This window comes from Coccinella septempunctata, chromosome 3, assembly GCF_907165205.1.
Source record: "Coccinella septempunctata chromosome 3, icCocSept1.1, whole genome shotgun sequence".
NCBI lineage: Eukaryota > Metazoa > Arthropoda > Insecta > Coleoptera > Coccinellidae > Coccinella > Coccinella septempunctata.
In genome coordinates, this window is record NC_058191.1 from 23,607,243 (window position 1) to 23,624,640 (window position 17,398).

General features: G+C 34.5%; 1 protein-coding gene across 1 annotated transcript in view; it reads right to left on the minus strand.

Annotated features, from left to right (window-relative positions):
* Positions 1-274: 274 nt before the first annotated feature.
* LOC123310371 (DNA-binding protein D-ETS-6-like) overlaps positions 275-17,398 on the minus strand; it is a 99,943-nt gene continuing 82,819 nt past the window's right edge. The window contains exons 4-5 of the mRNA XM_044893838.1: positions 13,081-13,318; positions 275-1,291 (exon numbers count right to left, since the gene is read on the minus strand). Of these exons, the coding sequence (XP_044749773.1) occupies positions 976-1,291; positions 13,081-13,318 (554 nt within the window). The 3' untranslated portion in view covers positions 275-975. The remainder of the gene's footprint in view (positions 1,292-13,080; positions 13,319-17,398) is intronic.

Consider the following 17,398-nt stretch of genomic DNA (forward strand, 5'->3'; position numbering starts at 1 on the left):
TCACCACAAAAACTATTCAAAATCATCCTTCAGCTTGTTTATAAAATAAGACCTGTTGATCTACAGGCGCGTACTTACTGGCGAGCTTCAACTGCAACCGGCCATAAAAATCCCATAAAATTTTACGACCTTTATAGACAGCCATCTTTGTCTATCTTATCAAGATAATGCATTTGTTGTCCTTCATTATCAAGGCAAATTTCAGTCGATGTTGCCAGCTTGTACAATTCTCACAAAACGCTTTAAACTTTAAATATCCATTTTTATTTTTCATTTTTAAGTGCTAAAAATATTTTTTTTTGGGAAACAGTTGAAATGGTTATTTCAAAATATGACGTTTCAAAGATATTTCATAAAAAATACATAATTTTCGTCAGAAGGAGAATTCCCTATTCATACCTACTGTAGTTCATGACCCTTTCTTCGAAAGTTTTATGAATATTTTTCTGTTTTTCAATATATTTATAAAATATAAAATACTAAAAAAACTTTTACTTTGAATGAACATGAATCTGATTTTTTTTCGAAAATGAAGATTCGAGAGCCACACACCAATTCAGAGTTATTCGTGAACACGTAGCTATTTCCAAAAGGAACTGGGACAGTAATTCATTACTCAAAAATACACTTATGATTCAATATTACTGATAACTCGAATAAAATGCCTAAAACGACATTCAAACAAAACTATCGTTCGTAACAGTAAAAATTCAACACTCAGTTCTTTTCTGCAGCACCCTCACTACAAAATAAATCGCCGAGGAAGATACCTAAGTGACGCTCGGTTCGATTTTCTGCATCAGGTTTTCCGAGACTTCCATACAACTGGTCCATCGAATATCCCTGCGAAAATCTCGAGTTTTCCACGATATAAAGCATATTATTCTCGCTACTGTTTTGTTGAATATGATACGCGGTGGAACCAGTTGTAGGAAACTGTAACATTTTGTGCCGATGTCCGAATCCAGGTCCGGATTATGTGAACGGACCCCTGGGGTCGAAACTTCCGTGAGAGTATGGCCAGTAGCTAGGGGGAGAGAAGAATCCACTCTGGGAGTGCTGCGTGGTGGGTGGGAGAATGCTTGGAAGTTTGGGGGGCGCTGGAGGTGCTGACGGGTACAGGGCCGCTCCCAGGTCGTTCTGGTGCTGCTGGTACTTGTGATACGTTGGCATGACGTCCGTTTGGCCTTGTCCCTGAGTCTGGCAGGCTGCCATGAGACCGTGAAAGTCGAATTTGTAGGCGTAACGTTTGCCGTGGACCTTTGACATTATATTCTTGTCATAGTAGTACCTGGAATTAGAAAGGATTCGAATGTAGGTAGTCTTCAACACTAAAAACCACAAATGCAAGTGGAACAGTGAATTCAAATCAAAACATATTTTTGTTTTTTGTACCTAATTAGGGTATTTCTTGAAGGTGAGGTTCGATCATTTTAAACTCTGCTAGTAATTTGAATTATATCATGTTGAAAAATACATACTGAGTGGCCCACAAAAAAGAGTCCAACCCGATATATCGGAAAGTTTTTCTAAAAAACGCTCTGGCAGATCAATTTTTATTTGGAGTTGTACATTTTTCGATTTCAATCCTCGCAAGAGAGTTAAATGGCAATAGGAGTCGAGTTATACGAGGATATATTGAAAAATTCTTAGCCTACTATAGAACCAAACAAAATTTCAATGTTAAAATATTTTATTACTCAATATATTCTCCTTTTAATTGGATACATTTATTACAGCGAAAATGCAACGTTTCTAGACTTTTCAAAAAAAATATTTCTTCTTGCCTTGCAAAACAAAACCTCCACAGCTTTTATTACCTCCTCGTTGGAAGAAAATTTAGGACCTTAAACTTTTTTTCAGTTGAGGAAAGAGATGATAGTCGAATGGAACCAATTCCGGTGAATAAGGGAGGTGTTCTAGTAATTCAAACCCTAAATCACAAATTTTTCCCGTGGCAGCATGAGATTTGTGTACATGAGCGTTGTCCTGTAAAAACGAAACACCTCTGGATAGCTTTCCGCGTCTTTTCTCTTAAATTTTTTCCCGTAGAGTGGTCATTAATATCGAATAGTAATCTCTGGTTATTGTTCTACCCTTATCCAAAAAATCTATTATAATTACTCCATGGCAATCCCAAAAAACTGAATCAACAACATTTCCAGCAGATTTTTGGACACGAAACTTCTTATATAGGTCTTGGAGTACCAGAGTGTCGCCATTCCATCGATTGTTGCTTTGTTTCTGGATCGTAGAAATGTACCCAAGTTTCGTCCATAGCAACTCGATGCTTCTTCTACCCTTGCACGCTTTTGGTCAACATTCAAACATTTGGGGATCCATTTTGCAGAAATTTTTCTCATGTCCAAATTGACGTGTACTATATGATGAACGCGTTCGTACGAAATATTCAGTGCTTCAGATATCCGTTTTAGCCCAATTCGACGGTCTGATGAAATCATGTCTTGAACTGCATCGATATTTTCAGGGACTGACACAGAAACTGGCCATCCCGATGGATCATCATCTTCAATGGAAAATTTACCTCTTTTGAAGCTTGAGTCTAATTTTTCACGGTCGCATACGAAGGACATTGATCACCAAGGGCATTAAGCATATCTTCGTAAATCTGCTTACCTCTTAACCCTTTTAAATACAAGTAGGTACTTGATGATGGCTCGATACTCCAATTTTTCGATTTTCACAATTTCGGTTGACATCTTCTTTCTTTTTATTTATTGCGTATTTAACTCATATCTATATGATATGAAATCTCGTTGTCAAATTGTGTTATTGTTACCCTATTGTACCCCTTTTTTTTACACTTGTGTCCCAAGTTTATTTCTGTCAGTTGGTATCAAAATGAGCAAAGTTACCTACTAATTAATGAGAAAAATTCGGCAATCCTTAGTTTCCATTTTCATTGCCACATAAAAATCGAAAGGGCCAATATCCTAAACTAAACATGATGGTCATCAGTCATCACGATATTAGTTTTTTCCTATTGCTTTGCGATAACTCAGATAACAAATGGTGAATGATCCAGGTTCATATTCATTATTGACCTGAATTAATTCTCTTTAATTGTAACTCTGTGTAGGGTAAGTGTCCCAAACGTCGCCTAGGTTCCTGAAACCGCCTCTACGGATTTTGAAGAGCATGAATGTGCTACCAGTATGTGGCTATCTGTAAAGTCAAGTTTGTACATTCCTCGTGATAGGGCACTAGCATCAGATGTGATTATTGTTGATCTAGACTGGGGATCTACGTTAATTTTATCAGCTGTATATATCAGTCGAATTTTGGTTTTCTGAAATTTTGCCTGTATCGCATGGAATGTGTAACGATTTCTCGTTACAACCCTCATCGCCGTGACGCCACTGATTCCGCAATAAACGGAATAATGAAACCGGATTTTTCTGAAGAAGGAGGGGAGTCGTTCATTTTGATTTTTCATTTGGATCGAAATGGAATTCGATTGAAACCGTTGTGAAGAGGTGACAAAGAGCGAGTGCTTATTTCTGGTGAATTATTATCTTTCTCTTTACTGATTGAATTTAATAAGAGGAATCTAGTTTCTTTTTCCCTGTTTCCCAGAAATTTAATTTTCTGAATTTGGTAATTTCGATCTTTCTATCCTTGCTCACCACATAGAACTATAAAGATAGCATAGAATTATGTGGCTCACCATCAGTGGGTTAGGATTTTGTTTATCATTTTCAGTCGGATCATTTATTGAAGTTTCAATTTATTCTGATTTAACAAAATTTTTTTCTTTACGGAAAGATATTAGTTACTTGTATTTTGTTGAACCTTATCAATTTTTTTTTCTATTCATATGTAATCACCTTATTCATTGAATTATTTTACTGAAGAACTATATGGCTTTTTGTACTGATTATTGTATTGCTGTCGAAAGAGTTAGTTGGAACAGAATTTAAATCGACCACCATTTCAACATCTACTAATTTTTTTATTCTATTCCGCACTGCATGTTGGAGAATCAGTTGACATTGAAGGGAACAACAACGTTTGAAGCTGTTTCAAGATCAGAATCTCGCCAACTCGACCAACTGAAACCTTTTGGCTAGTATATACTATATATGTTACGGGCAATGTAAATAATTGGGCATTGTTTATAATGCCCGGGCAATTTAAAAAGTGCCCAAAAGGATATGACAAAATGATAAATTATGTTGCAAATATTACATTGCCCGGTTATTATGCATAATGCTAATGCTAAAAATCAGGTGGGCAATTTGATAATTATATATTATTCATATTTCTCATAAAAAATAACAAATTTTTGCATACCTGACTGACAAAGTAACAAACAAAACATAACAAATAAAATTTCACATGCTGACAAACAAACCGGTGGGTTGAAATAAGTACAAACAAAACTAAAGTATTAGATATGTACGTACTTTCAAATTTATATTCACACAAAATGTCAATATGTAGCAATACAGGCCAATACAGGCTCTATTCATTAGAGCAGCTTCCACTTTGGTGACATTTCGAGTTACATAGCTTTTTTTCTTTACGACACTTTCGCTCGTCGGATTTACAGCTACCTTTACAGCCACATCGCCACAGCCTGTCTTGGATGACAATCTTGCACATTCTCTTAGTTGAATCTCTATCTGTGGAATATCTTCGCCATTCTTTTCACATAGGTTGTCCCTTTGGTGTCAATTAATCAAAGTGCCCAAAGAAATAATAGCGGTATTTATAATGACCGGGAAATGTGAGAAATTATTGTAAAGTAATTCAAATTTATCAAATTGCCCGATTTTAATGGTCATTATTCATAATAACCAAGCATTATGAATACTGACCTAAATAATTACATTGCCCGTAACATATGTACCCAGCGAGCCTCCAAACACTGAACCTGAATTGGGCCAGTGAGAGCTGAAATTTTCTTTCCAACTACCATCCAAGCGCGCTTGTATATAGCCAGAATAGGATAAGTGAGGTCTCAAAATTTCTGTCTAACTCGATTACACAAATCCAAATTCTGCCTGGAGCCCAATGAACTGTCTGTAACGCCTAATTTGTACTTTTTTTTATAATACTCAGCCTTCAGCAATCATAACTTGTGTTTTTTGTAGATTTTTAATTTTAATAAAATTGTAAAAGTCATTTTCTTTAAACTTTCCCTGAAGCAAGATTTCTCTTGGTTTACGTGTTAATCCTGGCGCCCAACTATATAACTCACCCCTCACCTGAGGGGCCTCATCTCATCTGAGCAGCCGATAGACCTAAGTGCAACTGTAGGTTACAAATGTGAAGTTCCCAATACCACTCTTTTTCACTACGTTTATGCATGAAATGGAGAATATTATAGTGTTTTCGTTCAAGGATATGGCTGTTTTCTAACCATAATTTTTCGTGTTTCACGTCAAGTAGAATGAGTGCCTAACACCGCCTACCCGGTGTCCCAAAGGTGTCATCACAAGTTTCAAGGAAGAGGAAGGGGGGCGAGTGTGTAGTAGTCACTAGCACACTAGCTCATCATATAAAAAAAACTAGAAAATTTCTACGGAGAGAAGTCCCATGCAGAAGGCTTCAACCAGCCAAATCTTACACTTGCACGTTTTGCCTTTGCCTTAAAGCCGGCCACAGACACAGAGAGAAGACGGCGTTCAACATGCAACATGCAAAGAATGACAACCATCAACTTCTGCACTTATTGCCCACACACATGAGTGAAAAGAACGCGGAATAATGTGCAAAAAACATTTATAATAGTAGTAGTGCGAGAATTCGTCAGTTCGAAAATGTCATAAGTGGGAGATGAGGAATATTGTCTGATGGCAGTGGCGTACGCTTGTTTGGTGTAAAAGAAGCAATTGAAGTCGCTTCGAGAGAAGAAACCAAGGAGTGAATGGGTTAAAGAGAGACCAATTTTCCCATATCGATCTTCTACAAGAATTACTTTTCGAAGTTGAAGACTGACAAAAAGAAGGTCAAAATACCATAAAGTCGGCACATAAACTTTATCCTCTCCTGCGCCCGATCGTTTGGATTCCAATACTTTTTTGAATTTCCGTCGGAAACCAACACGAAAGGTGTTAATTTTTGATTTTACCGATTCAATTGTTTGGATTGGATTAACCGTGGAATGTTATTGATATTTCAGGAAACAGTTAGGGTAGGCGGAATTTGGGACACATACCCTATAGTTTGTTTTGTATTTATTGTAGCCTTGAGAGAGAGAGAGTTAAAAGCTACTCGAAACTTTGGCTAATCGCAGGGGATTGCTGTTTTTATCATCCTGCCCTACAAACCAGTACCTTTTTTTTTTGCTGTTTATAAGATACTTTAATTCGATCTGTAAAAACGATTGATTTGCTGACGCCTCAGGGGTCGCCAAAGAAAAGAAACTGGACCACTTAATCCACCTCACCCTCACCATTTCTAACGAGTTTTTTACACTGAAACCAAAGTCGAATAGAAAATTTTCAGAATATTTGTGAATAGAATTGCAAGACTTCCAAAATGTGAGGTGTCACTGGACAGTCTTGACACACACCTATTACCATTTGAAACCATTTGAAATTCGAAGATGTATGAATGTGGATGATGTGGCACCCCAGTAAATAGTTTTTTCTTCATCTCGACTCTGAAAAAGATAAATCGTCACGTGACGAAAGAATCTATGATTCCCATTGATGTAAAACACTCCCATCTGTCATCCGATTATCTCTGATTATCGATCGTCACATGGATAACACTTGCGCTGCGTCACACAGAAGACACTTGTGCTTCGTCACTTGTGATTTAAATGATGTTTGATGGTTTTCCTTTGATGGCAAATGGAAAAATGTCCAAGCTCTTAGCTCTATTATGTACCACGCGCGTCTTTTTCGCGAACACTCCTAAACCGATCGTTTTCGGGGATTTTTTTCGGTTCGCCTAAAGTCAGGGCTCGGACTGCTCTCGCTGTTCGCCTATAGCCCTGCGCGATTAGCCTTAACGTAGCTCGGGCCTTTGACCCTCGCGTGGTTCGCCTCGGATGTGGCTCGGGCCTGCGACCCTCGTTAAAAAAATAGAGCTTTCATTCATCTCACACATGTGCTGTCTCCCACAAATGACACTTGTGATTTAAATGATGTTAGATGGTTTTCCTTCGATGGCAAATAGAAAAATGAATTTGCGAGAAGAAATAAGAATACCTATCATAAACAAGAAGCTTAATACTAGGATGAAAAATCTTTCATATATTATCAATATTACAGTCGAGCAGGAAGTTGCATTTGATGGTTTTGGTGTGAAGTTTAGTCAAGAAATCAATTTACACTATTGCAGCATATAAGTGGAAGATTTCCAAATTTTGAGATAAGTGTCAGCATTGTCAACACTATGAACCATATAGAAGAATACACACAAAAATTCATCACAGAGGTCCTACAAAGAGAAGATATTATATTCAAATTGAGCAGTGAGTGGAATTCAAAAGACAATAATAATAGAAGTTAAGGTTATTAAGAGAGGTAAGCTATTGTTGTTGAATTCTGCGATCAATTATAAATGAATATAATTTTATTTTTGAAATTCTGTGTTGTGTATATATACCTACATATAATACCAGTTGAGAACCCCCTTTGAGAGTATCGGGAATTCTAAATTAATTTTGAAATTTGGAGTTAAGTTGTGGATTCGTTTTTTCAATAAAAAAAAATCATTGACATATAGAGTGTTTCCCGTTTCCCCGCAGGTGGGTTAACTATTAGACGTTTAGGTAATACGGAGAACGGATCGTACGATTGTTCTGAAAATTTGGTTACTAGGTTTATACCTACGCTTCTAATCTATCTGACTAAAATATTTTCAATGCTGCAACGTTGCTGCTTATACGAAAACTTACTACAAATTTCGTTATTTCAAATGGTATACCTTATTTATATTAGGGTATTTTTCGCTCCCCATGCCTATCCCTGATACTTTCGGTGATATTTACTGTTTTTCACAAAAAAAGCCAAAAACATATGGATCCAATAAAATGGGCACAGAGAAGACATTTCATACTTTGGGAAGCTAAAATTTTGAGAATAGATCACTGAGATCCTGAGGATGCGTTTCGTGTATAGAAAAAACTAGGTTTTTGATATGCAAGCTCATTCAAAATTCGTCGTCTTTCAATTCGATTCAAACGACCAAAATTTGTTGTTTTCAAATGTAACACTCTAATTATTTTCATCAAATATTTTCTATGAAGTATCAAAATCACATCAGAAAACCTCATATGGTTTCGGAAATAAAGTCAAATTTCTATGAAGGTGAGGGTTTTCATAATTGCTAATTTTATCTAACAAACACAACTCCTTGTATGAATGGGATAAACACCTTCAGTAGAGTTTTCAATAGTTTTAGGATTTAACGAACTTAACGTGGCAGAAATTCTACGGTAGCAACAGAAGTCCCCTCACATAGAAAATTGACGTGAAAACCATAAGGTTTTCATTCAGGAACATAATACATCATTACATGCATATTTTGATTTGATCTGAAAATGTAAGATGAAAGGTAATAGGCTGTTCGATTTGAAAATTTCAGCTTCTCTCCGTTTTTGTATTGATGTATTGAGTGACAAAACGAAGAATTTCCTCATTCATTTAACAAACCAAGTTTTTTCTACACGAAACTCATCCTCAGTGACCTATACCCAAAATTTCAGCTCCTTAAAATAAATGTGTTTTCTATAGATAGGTACTGTTATGGTTTGAGTTTTCCGAAAATAATATGGTTTAGTTTAGTTTTTCAATGAGTGTTAGGAACTAGAAGACATTTTTGTTAATTTATAAGAAATTTATTCATCATAGATGCAAGGAAATTTCGGATGGCATGGAAACATAAAAAATAATATAGAGTAGTCAGTCAGAATTATTTTTAGAAAAGTCACTTCTTGAATGGAATGAATTGTTTTTGGTTTCATAAGTTGCGATTCTGTTCATAGAAATAACAAGTAGAGTCATTCGGGGTAACTGAGCGCAGTGGGTAAGTGTGCGCAGTGCGTATATCTCGACTATGCAATGTATGAAAGAGGGGTTCATTTGGGTGAAGCAAGGGCGCAGAATCGCCATATTAGTTTTAGGAGTGCGCCGTGCCACTTTTCATTAACTTTTTTTTGCAATCAATCAAATTCACTAGTTTTCTTGTTAATTTTTAGCATCTCTGCACATTCTGCCAGGTCCAATTTCCGAGTCCCTCAGTGTTAAACAATATTTTATTCGATCATGGGCATATTAATCTAAATATATAATAAAAAATTTTAGGTTCTCTTAGCTGCTCAACTCTATAAGAACGTCAATTCAAATTTTGGCTTACTGGGGAAAGTGTGCGCGGGTAAGTGTGCGCATAGATTCATGATATGGGCATTAGTTCAGTGAGGAATAAATTATGACATTGTTGATTTTCTTGGTTAATTCCTATTTGTTCAGAAAAATATGAAGAGCCACCAACAGGGGAATGTATCAAGTGTTGTGTTCACCAAGAATTGTGGCACGAACAATAATTTACTGCTTGTAAAAAGGCGCTTCTGTATTGACAATAAACAGAATTTCTCTAATATTGTAACATTTTGATGACATTATTTTGTAATTTGTTTCGATTGTGTGGTTCACTAAGCACTGCGTCCACTTACCCCGTGAGGGTGCGCACACTTACCCGCAATACGGGGCATGTGAACGCACTCCGACTTTCTCTATTAAATTCTTTTTTGCGGAAAGAAAACTTTTTTGTTTGTTTTCTTTTTGATGTTTTCTTATAGATTAGAAAATTCCCTATCTTATGAATATGTTTTAATTTTCCTAGCTTCAACATTTGAAACAGGGTATGGCTTGAAAGGCAAAAGTGCGCAAAGTGCCCCGAATGACTCTACATGTAGATATAAAATAAAATAAAGAATAAAACGGAACGTAACAAAATGGCGCCCAACGTGGGACAATTTGAGCTTTACATATATATACTCAAAATATGGAATCTTATAGAAACAAGAGTTTAGCTGGAGCACAAGAAAACAATGATTCCAATATACTGGATTTTATTTTGAAGATGAGGAAAGATATAAACCTGAGATTCGATGAACAGTCTATGGAAGTTGCTGAACATTCTAAGAAACTCGATGAACATTTTAAGAAATTCGATGAGCATTCTAAGAAACTGGATGAACAATTCATGAAATTGGATGAGCAATTTGAGGAATTTGATCAAAATGGTACGGAAATAAAAAGTGAAATTAAAAAATGTGCAGAGAAAATGGAGAGAAAAAAAGGAACAAATACATAATATCAATGAAACTAAACCAGGAGGAATTAGATTTTACAGAACATTATATTCGAAAAGAGGTACAGGAACAACTGGATGACAAATTTTCAATTTGGCGAATAAATATTTTAATCTTGGGGATTTTGTTATGGTTCGAGTTTCCCCAATATAATATTGTTTAGTTTAGTTTGTCCAATGAGTATTAGGAATTAAAAGAAATTGTTGTTAATTTATAAGAAATTTATTCATCACAGATGCTACGTTAGGAAATTTTGGATGGCATGGAAACATAAAAAATAATAGAGAGTAGTCAGTCAGAATTATTTTTAGAAAAGTAACTTCTTAAATTGAAAGAATTGTTTTTGGTTTCATAAGTTGCGATTCTGTTGATAGAAATAGCAAGTACATGTATAGAATAAAATAAAGAATAAAACGGAATGTAACAATACAGTACAGACCTATTTCATGGGATACATGTTTTCGGCAATTTTATGATGAAAAGCGTTAATATCTCCGAAAGTATCAGGAATAGGGATACGTTAGTACAAAACGAAAATACTCAGATGGGGATAGAGCAGCGAAAAATGTTATACCTATCTATAATAAATAGAATAGGTCGTTCCATTTTGAAATAATGAAGTTTGCAGTATTTTTTATTCGTACAAGCTGATGCTTGTAAGATAATGAAAAGAGAAAGAGAAACAACTAAAAGAGCAATGGAAGAAACAGCATTGAAACAAACTATCGATCAGGAAGAATTAGATTCTATGAAACATAATAATCAAAAATAAGTACGAGAACAGCTGGATGCTAAATTAAATGAAATAAAAAGGAATATTGAAAACCAAAATGCAACATGTGCTGAAAGAAGAAAATTCTTATACGTCTGAAACAATCAATTTGAGCGACAACAACAAATGGAATTACTATGGAAAAATAATAGATTAAAGAAGAAAGATATAAAAGAAATTGGAACATCACCAAGAAGGGTAAATGGGAGAGTATCATCCAAAAAGTGAGAGAAAAAGTGGAACAGATGGGGGAGAAATATGTGAAGAAGATAGAGAGAAGGAAAAGGAGAAAACATATTAGGTTCAAGAAGCAAAACCTACCAATATTAATTGATGAACATTTTTTTTTGTGTACCTAATCAAGTTTGGAAAATTTAAAATGTTTATACCCAAAATCTTCAATTTGAGGAATAAATATTTTAATTTTGGGGATTTGGTTATACGGTTCGAGTTTCCCCATTATAATTAAATCAGTTTGTTTAATCAGTATGGAAAATAAGAGTATTATTATAATTATAAAAATTATTTAGGGTAGTATCATAGATGCCTGGTTTTAGAAAATTTATGATGTTATGGTAACAAAAGGAATGGATAGTCAGACAGAATTATTTTCAGAAAAATCACTTCTTGAATGGAATGAAGTGTTTTTGGTTTCATAAGTTTCTCCGAATGTAGGAAGCTATTTTCATTATTCTTACTACGTTATTGTTACACTGAGAAAAATGACATGGTTTACATTTAATAAATATTTATTTGATCCGAATTTATTTACTATAAATTTAATAAACCAATAATACATAAACGTGATTTCCCTCAAAGAAATTCAGAAATTTCAGTTATTTATAGTTAATGAGAAATTCATTAAAGCCCAATTTATTTGGTCCAAATATTGTTTTTTTGATAGAAATAAATATCGTTTTGTTATCTTAGTCTAAACCTTTATTTCCCAGAAATATATAGTTTATAAATAATCAATTTATTTTTGTTAACATCAAACAAAATTTATTTGGCAGCTATGAAATCATTCTCGACTTGTCGAATCTTGTCGACAAATAGATGGCAAGCGTCCCTAGTGGTCAAGCAAAGCGTCAGTTCTAGTATTCAGTCTACCATTGAAATTTGATGCAATACAGGGAGATTTCCAGATTATTCTGAATTTTATAGATCGCTGATTTTTTTTTTCTTGTGGCTTGAGAGTTTATTAGCTTATTATATTAGAGCGGTTTCTACAAATAATTTCTTGTCTATGGTGTTAAAAAGAGTGAGTGGAGTAAAGTGAAGTGAAGTGTCATTAATTCAATAGGTTCATCTCTCAACAAACCTGATAATAACTATTAAGAAAGTTCATTATTACGCCATATTCGAATAAAGCCCATATTACCTACCGTATTAAATAATATGCATTATAGTTAATAAATTGGTTTCTCAGTGTATTGTTGTTCCTATTGTTAGGTGTGATATACCTATATAAAATAGATAGGCTAGAGGGTTGTCAATTTAGACGAAAATTGAAAAGACGTTAGTATTCAGTTCTTCGAAAATTTGTTGAAAAGGGTTCAAAAATTACATCAGTCGAGACGCGACCGTTAGTTAAGAGAAGTTACGACGAATTTAATATTGAAGACTTAAGCTTGTATCAAAATTGTGTGTTGCCGATTAAAGAGTGAAACCAATAAGAAGAATATAATTAACCCTCTTATACCCTAGAAAATTATAAAAAACCTATTGAAAGAAATAACAAGATAAAATATAAATTAAATTAGAATTTAACTGTTCGTAACAGTTCCTTCGCATTCCAATCACCCCCCGTATACGATGAAATTTTTGTTTCCCCTCCAATTGATGGACCTGTCCATTACTGCCGTTGAATCCAACATTCAATCAACGAATAATAATTCCGAGCGTAACCCACCAAAAGCTACAAATTCCAGCAATCGTTCAGTCTCGTATGTTCCGCAGTTTCCCCGTTTCCGATTCCCCTAAATCTGCACACAAAACAAGCTCAGATTCTTACCTCAGCGCCCTGCTCAGCTTGTCGTAATTCATGTTCGGCTTCGACTTCCGCTCTCCCCACCTCCTGGCCACCTCGTCCGGATCGGTGAGCTTGAATTCGCCATTGGTGCCCTCCCAGGCGATGCAAGCGGCGTTCGACGAATCGCCGAGCAGCTCGAGCAAGAACTGCCACAGCTGTATCTGTCCTGAGCCCTGGGCGACCAATCGGGACGAGGCCGAGTTCAGGATATGGTATGGATCTGAAACGGGAACCATGTTTAGTTTGCCTTTCCGGACTTTGGAAACAAGGATGAGGAGTTGGGGTTTTGAGGCTGAGACGGGGTCTTATCTAAGGTAATAGATTTAAACGTTGACAAAGTGGGAAATATCGATTGAGGTGGGGGAGAAATTCACTACCATCCAAGGTCAACAAACAATAGGTTCATAAGGAGGAAGGTGGGTATTAAAAAAATTGTCTACTGGTCTCGAGATTTCACTTCGATTCCTGCAACTCTCTTTTAAAGACAGGTAATAGGTAATGCTGAAACAAGATATAGAGTGTCCCGATATTAAGTTGGAAAAAGTTGACTTCAGGATTAGGGCGAAAACTTATGGATCTGCAGATCCATTACATTCAGTTTCGTATTAAGAAAAACATGTTTTCTTAATACGTTGAAATATCCTCTTCATATTTATTTTTTGCTAAAGAAATGTTCGAGACAATTAAGTGAAAATTTGAACCTGCATTCTTCAGATTTTACTTTTTTTTTTCGTTTTAAAATCTCATACCTACATTTGCATAAACTTTCTCCCTAAAAACGAGCGCAAAAAATGGAATTTTTCGTGAAATACCAAATTCCAACATATCAGAAAAAAACACACATGCAGGTGCCAGGTGCTTTACCATAAACTGGACAAATATACTTCAGACGACAATAGGGATGCAATTAATATCATATTCTAAATCCTCATGAAATTATGATTTCGAAATGGATATATAGGTAAACCAAATTTCATAATTTATCTGCATAGGCCACTTTTTCCGTCAAATTTTATGTAGGTACGGGGTGTTACATACTACATTTAACTACCTAAATTATTTCAAAAACTATGTATGTAGGTACCTACTTTAGAGAAAAATGTTTCAAATAAAAACTGTTAGGTATCAAGGGGGACAGAAGATGAAAACTTTTTTTTAACCTTGACTTCAACTTCAAGTTTTATTTGAAGGTCAACTTGATTATTTCAAAAGGAAAGGTATTATATTATTCTCAGTGCAGATTCTTATTTTTCATGAAAAAAATAGTAACTCTTGTTTGAAAGTTTTTTCGTCGGCTTTCAAAATATTACTTTGATTTTCATTTTCAAACGGTTGGGGGGTTGGGAAAAAATTTATGACACCTATCTACTTATCTAATAATAATAGAAATCCGATGAAAAAAGATTCAAACTTTTTTATAAAAAATAAGAATTTTTACCAAAGCATACCTATACTTACAGGCTGCGGCATTTAGGTAACTTGAAACAGTAAATTATCCATATAAACTATGTTCTTCAGAAAAAATGTTTCGTATATAGAATTTGTTAGGTATCAGGGGGAAAGAAAATCAATATACCTGCATATTTTGTTTTAACCCTGACCTTGACTTCAAGGTTATTTCAAAGTCAACCAAAATTTTTAAAATGAAAATGTTCATTCTTTAGTCCAGATTCTTATTCATTATGAAAAAGGGGTAACTAACTTTTTCCATCGATGTCAATTGTTATTTTCATTTTTTTCCAACCGTTTCAATAAAATTAAGTTCAATATTTTGAAATCCGATGAGAAAAAGTTTCATAGAAAATGTATCTATGTACTACTTTTTCATGAAAAATAAAAATCTGCAGTAGAGAATAAACCTTTCTATTAAAAAAAATCGAGTTGACCTTGAAATAACCTTAAAGTCAAAGTCAAATTCTTCATTTTCTCTTCTTCTCCCTCTCCCTCTCCCTCCCCATCTCCCTCTAAGCCAATAATCCAAATACCTAACACAATTTTCAAGCATGTGATAGAAGGTTGTTCACTCTTGGTTTGCAAAAATCACAAGATTTATTTATATTTATCATAAAAGACTATTTCATATACATATCCTAAATCCTGTAGTCCTCTCACTAGCATGCAGTTATATAAGTAGTCGTAAGGACTGATGAAAAAACAAGCTGAAGAAAATTCAAATACTTAGGTATAGATAATAATTTTGGATTTTTTAAGCAAAATGGATGTGAATAAAGAAAAATTGTTGAGTAGGTATATATAGGATATTTATACATAATTTAGTTTTTATTTTTTTCAAAAGGTTATACAGGGTGAGTCTTTGACTAGTACAAATACTTATTTAAACAGAGGATTCTTGAGGTCAAAAGTAACATTTTTAGTAAAATAAAAGTATTCTTCATATTTTCTAGTTTTATGCGCCGTTTTCAAGTAATTTGATGTTCGAAAATTGAAAAGTATATACTTATGTATGTGTGAAATTTTAAAAATTGGGTGCTTTGTCTGAATGGAACTCTACTGTTAGAATCTTAGAACATAGATACATGGAATGGAAAATAAACATTCCAAAGACTGGAGTGAGATAGTAAATAAAGTGTCGCCAATCACAATTGAGACATTTGTGTCGGAAGTCATTGACACATCAATTTTCAGTACGAATAGATAGGAAGTATGTAAATTTTTCAATAAAACGATACTGCCTTGGTGTCGCGCTAGACAGAGAAACATGTGTGTAGGTACTACAAAACATTGATTCGTTGCTCTTAATGTCCATTCCATGTATCTATGTTCTAAGGTTTGAAAGATCCACAGATGTGTAGTGTCAGAGATTTAGCTAGTTATTGTGAAGGTAATTATGAAAACTTAAAATGGCTATATCATTTTACCAGGGCCGATTTGGATAAAATGGTTCAGGAAGAAAGTGTTACCTACTTTTGACCTCAAGAATCTACTGTCAAAATACTTATTTGTACGAGTCAAAGACTCACTCTGTATTTCCGCAAGAAGTAAAGGTATTAGGTATATAGATCAATAGGTTTGCAGCAAAAATAATCTTTGATTTTTTTGTTTTCAAATCATATTTATTATATTTTTTTGTGAAAGAAAAAGCGTACGTAAGCTGACTCTAAAGTGTCATTTCCCAATGCCATAAACAATTCTTTTTCCGGGCGGAAGTAAAAAACTGTGATTAATGGAGCGATAGTTTCCTGTTGTCCGCGACCCGAACGTTGAACTTGTCTGAACTATGGTGACAGTTCGACATGTCTACAATTTATTCCTTCTAGCCTATAGGTAGCATTGGGGGTTTAATACTAAATGCCTATACCCTATACCTACACAGCTAAAGGTATATACTTCCTCAGAATAAATGAAAATTCCATTTATAGATCGTTTTACCTTCTACCTATAACACATCACAGCAAAAACTTATTTTTCGAAACAACCCCAAAAATAAATCAGCATGTAGGTAATTGATACGTTTTTTAATCTTTCTCCACCTTCCTACTGAACTACAAAAAAGCCACGTTTTCGATAAAATTTCAAAAACATTAATCACCCCTAAAAACAGCCATCCTGTGCATGTAAATCAATCTAATCATGTAGATCAATCGAATTTTCACTCATTTCTTCTGCAATTTCGTCTACTGTATAACTGGTTATTTTCGAAAAATAAGGAATTATTTCAATTCTTTCTGAGAAACTTGACAGGAATACTTTTTTCGAATATCGAAAAATGATTTAATTTCCGCCTTCAAATAGGAATAAGATTCGAAGTATACTTTTCTTTCAAACATATAGCTTATAAAACATAACAATTATAGATACCCGGCATATACCCATACAATATTCGAGTTTCATTACTAGAAGAGATGCTCTTTGAGAAATTGAGGGAAATATGTTTTCGAATATCCAAAAAGATTTCCCCTAAGAATAAGTTTCAGAGTAGTTTTCTTTCAAACATATATCAATAGATCATATAAAAATTAAGTAAAGATACTTATACCTATTTTATATCAATAAACAGCTTACGCAGAATCTCTAATATAAAATTAAGCGGTTAGTGTTAATGGATACTATTCATCATCTTCCTCTGTAACGTCGGGTGTGACTCAGGGTTCTCTCCTTATATGGACCTCAATTTTATTTGTAATTTATACAGAGTGTAATTAATAGTGAGGCTTTTTTTCTAACAGAAGGTAGAACTGGTCAAAATGAAGCGTTTCACCATATACACCCTAGACCGTTTATAAGCTGAATTATCGCAAAGCAATGGAAAAAACTTATCGATTCGACCATGTGGTTTCGT